This window comes from Mustela nivalis (genome assembly GCF_964662115.1).
Source record: "Mustela nivalis genome assembly, chromosome: 7".
NCBI lineage: Eukaryota > Metazoa > Chordata > Mammalia > Carnivora > Mustelidae > Mustela > Mustela nivalis.
Genome location: NC_139026.1, coordinates 36,959,855 through 36,973,090, shown reverse-complemented (window position 1 = coordinate 36,973,090; position 13,236 = coordinate 36,959,855). Strand labels below are relative to the sequence as shown.

Sequence of the window (13,236 nt, the reverse complement as noted above, 5' to 3'; positions counted from 1 at the left end):
GGAATGAAGAAAAGTTAAATGCATGCCATTAATCCATTTCTATCACATTTTATATTATACCAAACTTAAATGATTGCATTACCTAGCAATACATGCTAATTAGACATTATTGATTCTTATTTTCAGGGATACTATGACACCATGGATGCTGGTTACATGGACGAAGAAGGCTATTTATATGTTATGTCTCGAGTTGATGACGTGATAAATGTTGCGGGTCACAGGATTTCTGCAGGTGCTATTGAAGAGGTATAGATAAGTATGGATTTTCTGTTCCAGGTGGTACTGAGAACAGAGCTGAAGTCAGTAATTGAGGTTAAGTAGTGTACCTGGAAAATTACCCTTCATTTGATGCAAAGGCTAGGTTATTCTCATATCTGTCTCACCTCACTTCCTCTTGTGTAAATCCTCCTGTTCTCCACACTCCCTGATCTCTGTCTAGGTGGTAGGGAGGAATTTTAAGAAGCTACATTTATGTGTTATTTATAGGAGAGCTTATATACTCTTGCTTCTTGATCCTTGCTACTTGATTGCCTCTAGCTTCTTGATTTTCTCTTGCTTAATAACCTGGTTTGCATACCATCTTTAACTGGTATGAGATTTAAACATTTTACTGTACTCTTAAATCCTAAGAATTTTCTTCCAAAGTAAATACATTGTTGCAATGTCTCCAGAAGTTTTTTTTAATATTATGTATTTAATTTGTATACTTACATAGTGAAAAATCCACTTGATTGTTGTACAATACTATGAGTTTTTATACTTGTATAGATTCTTGGAACCTTCACCACAGGTAGGATACACAAAAATGTCAACACTGCTGAAGAATTCTCTTTTAACATTGACCTTCGTATTCTGACCCTCCCCATCCCTGGTGACTACTGATTTTTCTGTTTCTATGTTTTTGCTTCTCTAGAATGTCATATAAATGGACTTATACAGTTACATAATATTTGGAGACTAGGCTATTTCATTTAGAAAAATACATTCGAGATGTATCCAAGTTTTTGTGTGCATCATGATTTGTTCATATTGCTTTTAGTATTTTCATTTGTAGATGTACTAGCCAGTTTCTGTATCCATTCATTCACTGAAGGATATTTGAATTGTTTCTAGTTTGAAACAATTTTAAATAATATATACATTCATGTATGTGTTTTGGGGCAAGATTAGTTTTTTTTTTTTTTCCAGGATAAGTACCTATCGTGAGTTGACTTAGTTATGTGGTGAGTGTATGTTTAAGTTTATAAGAAACTGTCAAACTCTTTTCTGAATGGCTACACAATTTTACATTCTCACCAGCAGTGTTTGAGTATTTCTGTTTCTTCCCATCTTCATCTATACTTGGCATTATCATTATTCTTTATTTAAACCATTCTATTAGATGTGTAATGGTATGTCATTACTTTTACTTTTCCATAATGCCTTAATGATGTTGGGCATCTTTTGACATGCTTATTTCTCATCCACATATCTTCTTTGATAAGATACCTGTTGAAATGCAAGGGGCACCTGAGTGGCTCAGGGGGTTAAGTGTCTGCCTCCAGCTCAGGTCATGATCCCTGGGTCCTGGGATTGAGTCCCCCATTGGGGTCCCTGCTCAGTGGGGAACCTGCTTCTCCCTCTGCCTGCCACTCCCCCTTGCTTGTACACGCTCACTCTCTCTCTCTCTCTTTCCCTCACAAATAAATAAAATCTTTTAAAAAATGTTCTGCCCATTTTTTAAAATGTAGGTTGTTTTCCTATTGTTCAGTTTTGAGAGTCCTTTATCTAATACATGATTTGCAAATACTGTCTTTCAGTCTGTTGCTAGTCTTTTTGTTCTCTTCAAAGTGTCCTTACAGAGCAGAAGTATTTTTCATATTGATGAGGTCAAATTCACTGATAATTTTTTCTTTGACAGATCATAATTTTGGCATTATATCTTAGAACTCTTTCCTCATCCAAGATCATAAATATTTCTCCTTTGTTTTGACCTTAGAGTTTTATAGTTTCATGTTTTACATTTGCTTTATTATTTTGCATTTTGTATCAGTTTACATTTACATTTTGAGTTTTCGTGTGTGTGTATGATACAAATGTAGGTTGAGGATTATAATTATTTTTTAATATGGATGTCAATGGTTCCAAGATTCAATTATTGCAAAGGCTGCATTTCTCCTTTGAATTTCCTTTGCACCTTTGTCCAATCAGCTGATAGTATTTGAGTGTATTTCTAGAGTATCTCTTCTATTTCATTATTTTATGTGTTTATCTTTTTACCAATACTATTCTGTCTTGATACTATAGCTTTGGAATGCCTTAAAGTTGAATAGTATTCACATTTGCTCTTCTTTTTCAAAACTGTTTTGGATGTTCTAATTTCTTTACTTTTCCACATATATTTCAGAATGAACCTTTTGTAGTTACAGTGGATTTTTATTACGACTGTATTAAATCATAGATTCTTTTGGGAAAAACTGATATCTGATCCATATGGAAATTTCTAATCCAAGAATTTTATATGTGCCTCCACTCCTTAAGGTCTTTTTAAAAAAGATTTATTTATTTATTTATTTATTTATTTATTTATTTATTTATCTGAGAGAGGAAGAGAGAAAGAGAAAGACCACATGCACAGATGGAAAGGGAGAGGGAGGAGCAGACACCCCACTGAACTGGGAGCCTTATGCGGGGCTTGATCCCAGGACCTTGGGATCATGACCTGAGCTGAAGGGAAATGCTTAACAGACTGAGCCACCTAAGCACCCCTCTTTAGGTTTTTTTGAATATGTTCCATTGACATCTTATACTTTTTGCTATACAGATTTACACCTAAGTATTTAATTTTTAAGCTACTATAAATATAATCTTTTCTGAAGTTTTAGTTTCTAAATTTTCACTGCTAGTGGATAGAAATGCTATTGAATTTCCTGAACTGATCATGCATTTTTTTTGTAGATTTTTGAGAGTTCCTATGTAGAAAATCATGTTGTCTGTGAATAGAGATAGTTTTATTGCTTTCTTTTCAGTCTAAATGCCTTTTATTCCTTTTTCTTGCCTTCTTGGACTGGCTAAAACTTCCAGTGTGACATGGAATAACAGTGGTGAGAGCAGACACCCTTGTCTTCTTTCTGATCTTAGGTTAAAAACATTTAATACCTTACCATTAAGAATGATGTTTCATTCTTAATGAAATGAAGGTATTTCTGTAGATAAACTTTATCAAGTTAAGATTCATTTGTTCCTATTTTGATGAGATTTTTTTTTTTAAATATTTTATTTATTTATTTGACAGAGAGAGATTACAAGTAGGCAGAGAGGCAGGCAGAGAGAGAGAGGAGGAAGCAGGCTCCCTGCTGAGCAGAGAGCCCGATGTGGGACTTGATCCCAGGACCCTGAGATCATGACCTGAGCCGAAAGCAGCGGCTTAACCCACTGAGCCACCCAGGCGTCCCTTGATGAGATTTTTTTAAGAGTCTTGAATGAACACTGGATTTTGCCAAATGCTTTTTCTGCTTTTTTAATACATGAATTGCATTAATTTATTTCCAACTCTTTAGCCTTATGTCACTGGCATAAACCTTATGTTTTTATGTATTGATTTTTTTTAAACATCTATAGTAACTTTCTTTGTTCTGAAGTTGGTCATGTGTGGTAATCACATAGCCGTTTCATCTTTTTTGAATAGTGTTTCTGTCATTTACCTTTTGCTGCCCTTTCATCTGGATCATTATGAATCTGTAGAGATCCATCTCGATCATTATGCTTTCTGTGGACTTACTGTGCATACAGTTGGGTCTTACTTTTATTTTTATCCAGTCTGCAGTCTATATCTTTTAACTGATGATTTTAGACCATTTACATTTAAATAAATTATTCATAAATTTATATTTATGCCTATCAGTTTATTAGTTTTCTTTTTTACTTTTTTCACTCCTCTCCTAGACCCCTATCTCCCTTCTTTTAAGTCATTTCATTCTTTTTTTGTAGCTTCTGTTTCTTTACTGAAAACTGTGCTCCCTTTCATTCCAAGAATGTTTGCCCATTCTTCTGGCACCATGGCTGTTGTTGGGTTTTTAGTATTCATCTTTGTTAACTTTAAAAAAAAATTTTTTTAAGATTTTATTTATTTATTTGACAGACAGAGATCACCAATAGGCAGATAGGCAGGCAGAGAGAGAGGAAGGGAAGCAGGCTCCCCGCTGAGCAGAGAGCCTGACTCTGGCTGATCCCAGGACCCTGGGATCTTGACCCGAGCCAAAGGCAGAGGCTTTAACCCACTGAGCCACCCATGAGCCCCCATCTTTGTTAATTTTATACTGAATGTGCAAATGAGGTGTTAGGGTCAAAGACATATTTCTTGATAATAAGTGTGTCATTGCCCTTTTATGTTCTAGCCTTAGGTACTACAGAAGTGCCAGCCGGACAGTTCCTAGAAGAGAGATGAGGAAGATAATTTTTGTGGGCTTGTAAAGGGCAAGGAGACATTGACCTTCCACCCCCCATTAGAAGGTCTCCTTCCAAATGTAAGGCCTTATTCCAAACTCAACTCTTTGATATGTAAATAAAATCTCCAGGAGCCAAATAGCCCATTATAATAGCTGCATTAAAATTTTTGTCTGATCATTCTAATATTTGGGTCATCTTGGCATTGGCATCTATTGACTCATAGGGAGCATGACCCGATTTTTTTTTTTTTTAAGAGAGTTTTAGGTTTTCCTGATTCCTCTTATGTCCTGTAATTTTATATTTTTATCCTAGACATTTTGAATATTGCATTATGAGATTCTGGATCCTGTTGAAATCTCGTGGATTTGTGTTGCTGTGATGACTTATTTAGTTAAGAACAGACCACCTGTCCCTGCTCACTTTCTGTGGACTGTGGTTCCAATGTCCATTTGATTTTCACTCTTTGCAGTGCTATTTTGGTGCATGTCACTTGTTTCTCTCTCAGAGGCCAACCTGAAACTTGAGTTAAGTGTTCAGAATCTACACTGTGCTGAATCTGGTTGGATTCCTGCATGCACCATGTCTGGGGTGCATGGGGTAGGCTCAGGACTTCATACACAGATTTTAAGTATCCCTTTCTCCAACTCCTTCCTCTCCATAACCTACTCATCACTTTCTGATTTCCAAGGTTCCCCATTGCTGCTATTTTGGGTAAAAAGTCAGGGCTGTATTCCCTGTGCTCTTATCAAGGGTCAATACTCCATATTCTACGTTCACAGCATCCCTGGGCAGAGGATGAGACTGTCTCTTGGTAGCACTTGCTTGGTGTAGAGCAGAGCAAGTTACCAGGGATCTCCTCAGGGACTGGATAGCTGGGAGGTAGAGTGGGGGTGGGGGTGTCACAAATGACTCTGAATCTTTCTAGGCTCCCAGGGTGTGTGCATGTGTTTGGGGCTGGCATCCCTCAAGGGTTCCCTCCCACAGGCTGCACACCAGTAGTGGAGAAGGGGAAGGACCCAGCTCTTTTGCTGGCATTCACTTGGAGTAGGGTGCGGAGAGTCAACAAGGTTTCTACAGCTCTATAGGAAGGAAGAAGGGAACTGCTTCTCTGTGGGTGTTCATCTGGAATAGGGAGGTAGATTGAAAAGGATTGTTTCCCAGATCCTCTGCTCCTTTCCCTGGGCTTCAGTAGAGACAGACATTTCTTTGGGCTTTTCTGTCTGTCCGCACTTATCGGCAGTTCACCTTTTGGGCTGCTCTAGTACCCGGGCCAGAATATATAGGAGGCAAAACAAAGAAACAAACCATAATGATAACAAAACCCAAAACCTCCAAATAAACAAATCGAAAAAGGAGGTTGTGTCTCAAGTTCTTATAATTTTAATAGAGTCATCTGATCTGTTTTTTTAGCCCAGAGTTTTTCATTGCAATTAGTAAACGTGATAAGATGGAACCTATTTATTCCATCATTTTCAGAACCAAACCCAGAATAAGTTTAAATGGAGTAGAACAAAGTTTAAATGAAAAACAATGTTTAAAAATAATTCCATGGGATCAGAACATGCAGAATCAAAGCTGAGTTCTCCTTCCTATAATCTGAAGATGATCACCTTCTTTAAAAGTCATTTATTTTCGGCGAAAACAAAATAGTTTAATGCCTCTCGTCACTTGGCTTTGTGCGTGTGACAATGTAATATAAGCTGAGTAAAAGGAAAGATTTTTATGTAATATTTTGGAGTAAGTGGCTTCGTGTGCTATTATAATATGATCTTATTTTTAACCTACTGTGAATTTTGTGATAACCTGAAATTGAAATTCACGCTTCATGTGTTTTGGTGTGTTGGCAAAAGGTGGTTCTGGTTGCATGAACTTTTAATTTCTTGCCTGTAAGAGATTACCTCTAATATTCCACCTGCATTTCTGGCAGAGTCAGCTAATCAAAATATGGAGATTACATATGCAAAGCTTTTATTATCAGTGAAAGTTCTTGGTTCTCTCTTATTTTTAGAACAAAAAAGAGAAGTATCAACCTATTTAAATATATGCTTTAATATGTTTCCACTGACATCCTTCTCATTGTATGTAATCAGAGAATGAGACAGACAGAAGGTAGGCAGTAAAATGACAAAATTGGGGGAAAAAAAAGATAAGCATGCTAGAATCAATGGTTTCCAACAGGAATTTTGTCACTGGGTCTTGGAGTACTTATAGCACAGAATCACCCATCAGCCTTCTTGATGTGAACGTCTCCCTTTATATGAATTAAATGATTAAATTAAATTATTAACTCTACTGTAAATGTATGTCTAATAAGGAAGTTAATACCTCAGTTCATATCAAGTTTATGTTGGCATCTATTAGAAAGTTTTGAACTAACATTCTTTACTGGATTTTTCTCACCTCTTAGCAAAATTGCTTAACATTGATTATTAATGTGTATGTTTTTACATACATATTTTTATTATTTTTATTGATGATATAACCAACATTTATTAAAAGTACCCAAACCTTACTTTATTTGTAAATGATCTCCGGGACTCTCCTTAGGATTCTCAATTGTCAATTCTGAATTCCAGATTCCAATTTGGGTTTTTGAAATATGATTGGAGGGTCTTAATTCGTGGGACTCTCATTTGCAATAATTAAAAATAGACTGAATGTTGCTTTTATATATAGTGAAAATAGTGTCTTTCCAGTTTCTTAAAGTAAAATATGACATGTGCATTACTTTATATAAGACTAAATCAAACAAATTCTATTAAAATTACTACATTAAAAACATTTCAGGAAACTGTACGTTCTTTTCTGTTCTCATCATAAGAAAATAGAGTTCTAGAATAGCTTTTATAAATTTAAGAGGATCTTATCCTTGCAAATCTCAATACATGTAAGGGCCATCTGTAACTATTAAGTAATAATCATATCTATTTGAAAAGTTGATTAATGTTTGAGAGCCTGGCATCTAGATAGACACTTAGGATACTCTAGTGGAAGTTCAAAATGTCCTTAGGAAAAGTGGGTGTGAAATCTGCTATTTCAGGTCTTAGGAGCCAAAATTACTAGGAGCTAATGTGGTCCTTCTTGCTTGGTTCTCTTTCACTGTTGTGGGCAGGTTTCATGTGGAGACACCTCCAGGGAACAAATTAGGCTCCCTGGTTTCATTCTTTCACTTGTAGCTTAAGTTTCATTTTGTTAAATAATCCTACTAGTATCCTTGGGAACTTGGAAATCTGCTGTTAAATTACTGCACTTAAATCCTAGAGCTGTGTTCATTGCAGTTTGCCCTTTGGAAGGTTATTTGAACCAAAGTTTCACTGTTTGTTTTCTAAGTTAGCTATTTTGTTTGCTATTTTTAGGAGTGATTTCTTCAGGATTGAATATATTTCCATAAAGTATGTATTCAGCAAAGATGCCATGTAATTTCAGTTCTACCCAGCATTAAATGACTATTGGCTTTAAATAGTTGTAAGATTGCTGAATATTTTCCTAAGTATAAATATAGATATTGATGATAATGTGGAAACTAACAGTTTCCTAGATGACTCCAATATCAGAGGGAATGAAGAAGTATTATTCTTCCCATTGCAGAGGCAATCTCCTACCAAATACTGGATCCTTGCACCTCTGAAGGTGCTTGATTTAAACTAATACTTCTACAATTAAAAGCATAATTAAAAATCTTTGTAATTTAACCGCTAAAGTCATAGAATCTTTCAAATCCATTAAAATTTACACAAAAATGATAGTACCCCCTTCAAGCTCTATTACAAAACTGTAATCATCAAGACAGTCTGATACTGACACAAAAACAGACACATAGATCAATGGAACAGAATGCAAAACCCAGAAATGGACCCTCAACTCTATGATCAACTGAGTTCTCAACAAAGCAAGAAAGAATATCTAATGGAAAAAAGGTCTCTTTAACAAATGTGTTGGGACATTGGACAGCCACATGCAGAAGAATGAAACTGGACCATTTCCTTACAGCATACACAAAAATAGACTCAAAATGGATGAACAACCTAAATGTGAGACAGGAATCCGTCAAAATCCAGGAGGAGAACACAGGCAGCAACTTCTTTGACCTCGGTCACAGCAACTTCTTGCTAGACACGTCTCCAAAGGCAAGGGAAACAAACAAAGACAAAAATGAAAGAATGGACTTCATCAAGATCAAAATCTTTTGCACAGCAAAGGAAACAGTCGACAAAACCAAAAGACAACCAACAGAATGGGAGAAGATATTTGCAAATGACATATCAGATAAAGGGCTAATATCAAAATCTATAAAGAATTTATCAAACTCAACACCCAAAGAATAATAATTAAATCAAGATAAGGACAGAAGACATGAACAGACACTTCTCCAAAGAAGACACCCATATGGCCAACAGACACATGAAAAAATGCTCAACATTACTTGGCATCAGGGAAATACAAATCAAAACCACAGTAAGATACCATCTCACACCAGTTACAGAATAGCGAAAATTAACAAGACAGGAAATGACAGATGTTGGTGAGGATACAGAGAAAGGGAAACCTTCTTACACTGTTGGTGGGAATGCAAACTGGTAAAGTCACTCTGGAAAACAATATGGAGGTTCCTCAAAAAGTTGAAAATAGGGGCGCCTGGGTGGCTCAGTGGGTTAAAGCCTCTGCCTTCGGCTCAGATCATGATCCCCGGGTCCTGAGATCCAGCCCCGCATCCGGCTCTCTGCTCAGCAGGGAGCCTGCTTCCTCCTCCCTCTCTGCCTGCCTCTCTGCCTACTTGTGATCTCTGTCTGTCAAATAAATAAATAAAATATTAAAAAAAAAAAAAGTTGAAAATAGAGCTACCCTTAGACCTAGAAATTGCACTACTAGGTACCTCCCCAAGGATACAAATGTAGTGATCCGAAGGGGCACCTACAACGCAATGTTTATAGCAGCAATGTCCACAATAGCCAAACTATGGAAAGAACCCAGATGTCCATCAACAGATGAATGGATAAAGAAGACCTGCCTATGTATATATGTACATCTTCTTTATCCATTCATATATATATATGTATATATATATATACACACACACACATTTTATTTATCCATAATATATATATGGATATATATACCCATTTTATATATAATATATATTATACATTATATACATTATAATATATATAAATATATATTATCCATTTTTATATGCACACAATGAAATACTTTTGAGCCATCAAAAAAATGAAATCTTGCCATTTGGTGTAATGTGGATGGAACTAGAGGGTAAGCAAAATAAGTCAGAGAAAGACAATTATATGATTTCTTTCAAATGTGGAGTTTAAGAAACAAAAACGTAGAATCATAGGGGAAGAGGGAAAAATAAAAAAGATGAAATCAGAGAGGGAGATGAACCATAAGAGACTCTTAATCATAGGAAACAAACTAAGGAGTGGAGGGGGCTTGGGGGATAGGGTGACTGGGTGATGGACATTAAGGAGGGCTTGTGAGGTAATGAGCACTAGGTATTATATAAAACTGAAGAAACACTGAACCCTACCTCTGAAATTAATAATATACTATATGTTAATTAACTGAATTTAAATTAAAAATTTTAAAAGACAGTGGAAAATGCTATCAAATTTGAGTGGGAAATGATTTTAAATAATAATTATATAGTTAATCTATCAATCAAATTTAACAAAATAAATTTTAAAGATATAAGGACAAGGAAGGTTTACAAATCAGCGCTACCCACTATGAAAAAATGATGCTTGGAATATTAAATATTAAGCACAAAATGTGAGAGATATAATACCGTAAGACAAGAAGGCATCAGCCTGAGGATGAACTATGAGGATGGACCTCAACCTTGCATAAACATTAGAATCACATCTGGATCTCTTACAAGTGCAACTGTCCAAATGAGAAGATCATCTGGGATGCTGGTAATACTCAATTTCTTGGATTAAATACACAGATGTGTTCATTTTGCAATGTTTAATCACAAAAAAATACATATGCCTAATTTCCACCCAACACTTAATCCAGAATATCAAGGGATTGAGTCCAAGTGTAGGCATTTTTTAAAAGCTCTTTTGGTTATTATAATTTGCATCCAAAGTGGAACCACTGCCCCTAAAATAAACTAAAATGCAAATAAATTAATATTTTGTGAACCCATGATAGAGAAGATTGTTAATTATGCTCCTTAATATATAGTATATTAAAAAAACACCCTCTTGTTTTTTTCATTTTTTAATTGATCCATTCCTTTATTGTTACCTCTTACTCTTATTCTTCATTCTTCCCCAACCATTCTATTGTGTTTAGTGTATATACTTTTGTTTATATGTTTTTCATCAAATATAAATTGTCATATGTGCTTGCAATTTTAACTGATTTAAAAGGTATTTTATTGATATCTTATTCTGTTACTTGAGACACCTACTGTCCAATATGATAAACGAAGAACTAGAATGGCAGTTTAAAATCTATTAATATAATGTTTAATACTAAAATGAACTACAAATCAAAAACTATTTTAAAATATTTAATTTTAGAGAAAAAAAACGATCTAGGAAATAGAGGTTTTTCATTCTATGATTAATTTTCAATATGACTTGTTTTTCAGAAAGATCAAATTATTTTTCTATGTGGGGCACATGGTACTATTGTGGCACATGCATTTAATACATGTTTAGTTTTTAGCCCACTTGTAAAGTTTTAATTTGAGTATTATAAAAGTTTTGGTTTAAAAAAAAATGACAGTATCTCAGAAACAACAAATGACAGGCATTTCCCTCTTATCTATATTTATACAGATATTCCTCCACTTGAGAAAGAGGTTAAACCTATCTAAAATGAAAATACCATAAATTAAAAATGCATTTAATACACTTAACCTGGCAAAAGTCATAACTTAGCTTAAGCTACCTTAAATATGCTCAGAACACCTACATTAGCCTACAGCTGAGTGAATTCATCTAACACAAAGCAGACTTTATAATTAAGTGTTGAGTACCTCGTGTAATTTATTGACTATGGTACTGAAAAGGAAAACAGAATGGTTGTACGGGTACCCAGTGGTTCTAAGTGTATCCGTTGTTTACTGCGTAATCGCTGATGTGGAGCCGAGGCTTCTCGCCGCTGCCAGGGATCACAAGAAAGGGGTGTCTGTTGCATACCACTAGTCTGGGAAAAGACCGAAATTCAAGATTTGACATACAGTTTCTCCTGAACACGTGTCGCTTTCACACCAACCTATAGACAAAACGTCGTAAATTGGAACCATTGCACACTTTTGGTGAGTCAGTTACCTCCCAAGTTGTATCATTTTTTCAGTTCTTAACTGCCAGCGAGTCACGGATGCTCTGTGGATTGTACGTGGAGGAAACATATGAAAGTGGCTTTTGATATTTTTTACCCACATAGGACATTTGTTTGGTCTCTGTCCCTTCAATGTTGCCAAGACATACTTTGATGCCTTCCTTTTTAACGATTCAGTTGTTGAAATCACAATTTGGCATGTAAATATTATTTGTAGAGCCAACATAGAAAGCTGTCTCCCTCCCTTTATGGCATCTGTTTAACACTGATGGATTAATACAGTATTTTATCCACTCTAGTAAATGAACCTCATTTACAGATGACATAAATTTCCGGTAAATGATTATGTAGGTCACAGATTTTCGAGTTTGTCCACAAACTAGGCAAAAATGTGAAACTTTGATACTGTGGAAAACTGTGTTATATATTACTTCTGATGTTAAAATACTCTGCCCATATGGAAAAGCTGTTAGCATTTTCCCATCCACTTCTAAACATACTAACACTGAGGATGGAAACATGGCGAAATTAAAGCAACAAGGTGGAAGAAGGGCAAACTGGAGGATTTTGGTGTTTGATTTAGTTAAAATTATAGTTATACTGGTTAGGTGACAAAATACCTGGATGGGAAATTTTTTTAAACAGTAATTTGAAAAGATACCCTGGCATTTTAAAAACTAAAGTAGAGAGGCTTATGGCACCAGTGAAAACTTTAATATATAAATGTAAATATATATATTTAATATATATATTAATATATAATATATAAATATATATAATGTATAAATAAATACACACACATATATGTATATAATTTTTTTTTTAAACAAACCCTGGCTAGGCAGGTAAAAGTTTTTCTCTACTCATTCAAGGAATCCTAAATTGGAATGACAGCATTTGGCTTACCAAGTCTGTATCTTATCTGCTATAGACAAAATATTCTCTTCCAAGGACTGTGACTGACTATACTACCTACCAGTACAAATCTTTGGCAATAAAATTTGTCTCTAAGCATATGGACCTAAACCATAAGTAAAATCTTAACAAATCAGGAAGCTGTTGAAAGTACTTAGTTCAGATTGAAGCACCAGGAGAAGATGGTGTCGTATGGTCTGTACAGTCGGTGTTTTGCAGAAGCTTTTTCATGAAGCCCAACTAATGGAAGATGAGGTGCACGTCTCTGTCTCAGCAATGAAGTTAATAAAATGTATAGCACAAAAATAATTCATTGAACACATACTATCCTCAGCAGTATCAGAGTCAAAAGCTATGTGGATGGCAACTCCTACAACTGGGTCCTTCAGCGTGGTTGGTAACAAGAGGATGTAGGAGATGCTGATTTCTTCGTTGCATTAGGGGCTGTGTGAGGTAGTGCACTGAGTTTGTACCGAACAGGTTAGGAGTTCACGGAGTCTTCTAGGAGCTCAGAGAAGAGACGGCTCATTTTCAACTTGGCATAAATGAAAGAAGAATTCGTGGAAACTTGGGAACTTG

The 13,236-nt window shown here is 35.4% G+C and overlaps 1 protein-coding gene across 1 annotated transcript in view; it reads left to right on the top strand.

Annotated features, from left to right (window-relative positions):
• The window catches only part of ACSS3 (acyl-CoA synthetase short chain family member 3), a 156,255-nt gene that overhangs the window by 137,049 nt on the left and 5,970 nt on the right, over window positions 1–13,236 (top strand). The window contains exon 13 of the mRNA XM_082742779.1: window positions 127–249. Within this exon, the coding sequence (XP_082598905.1) occupies window positions 127–249 (123 nt within the window). The remainder of the gene's footprint in view (window positions 1–126; window positions 250–13,236) is intronic.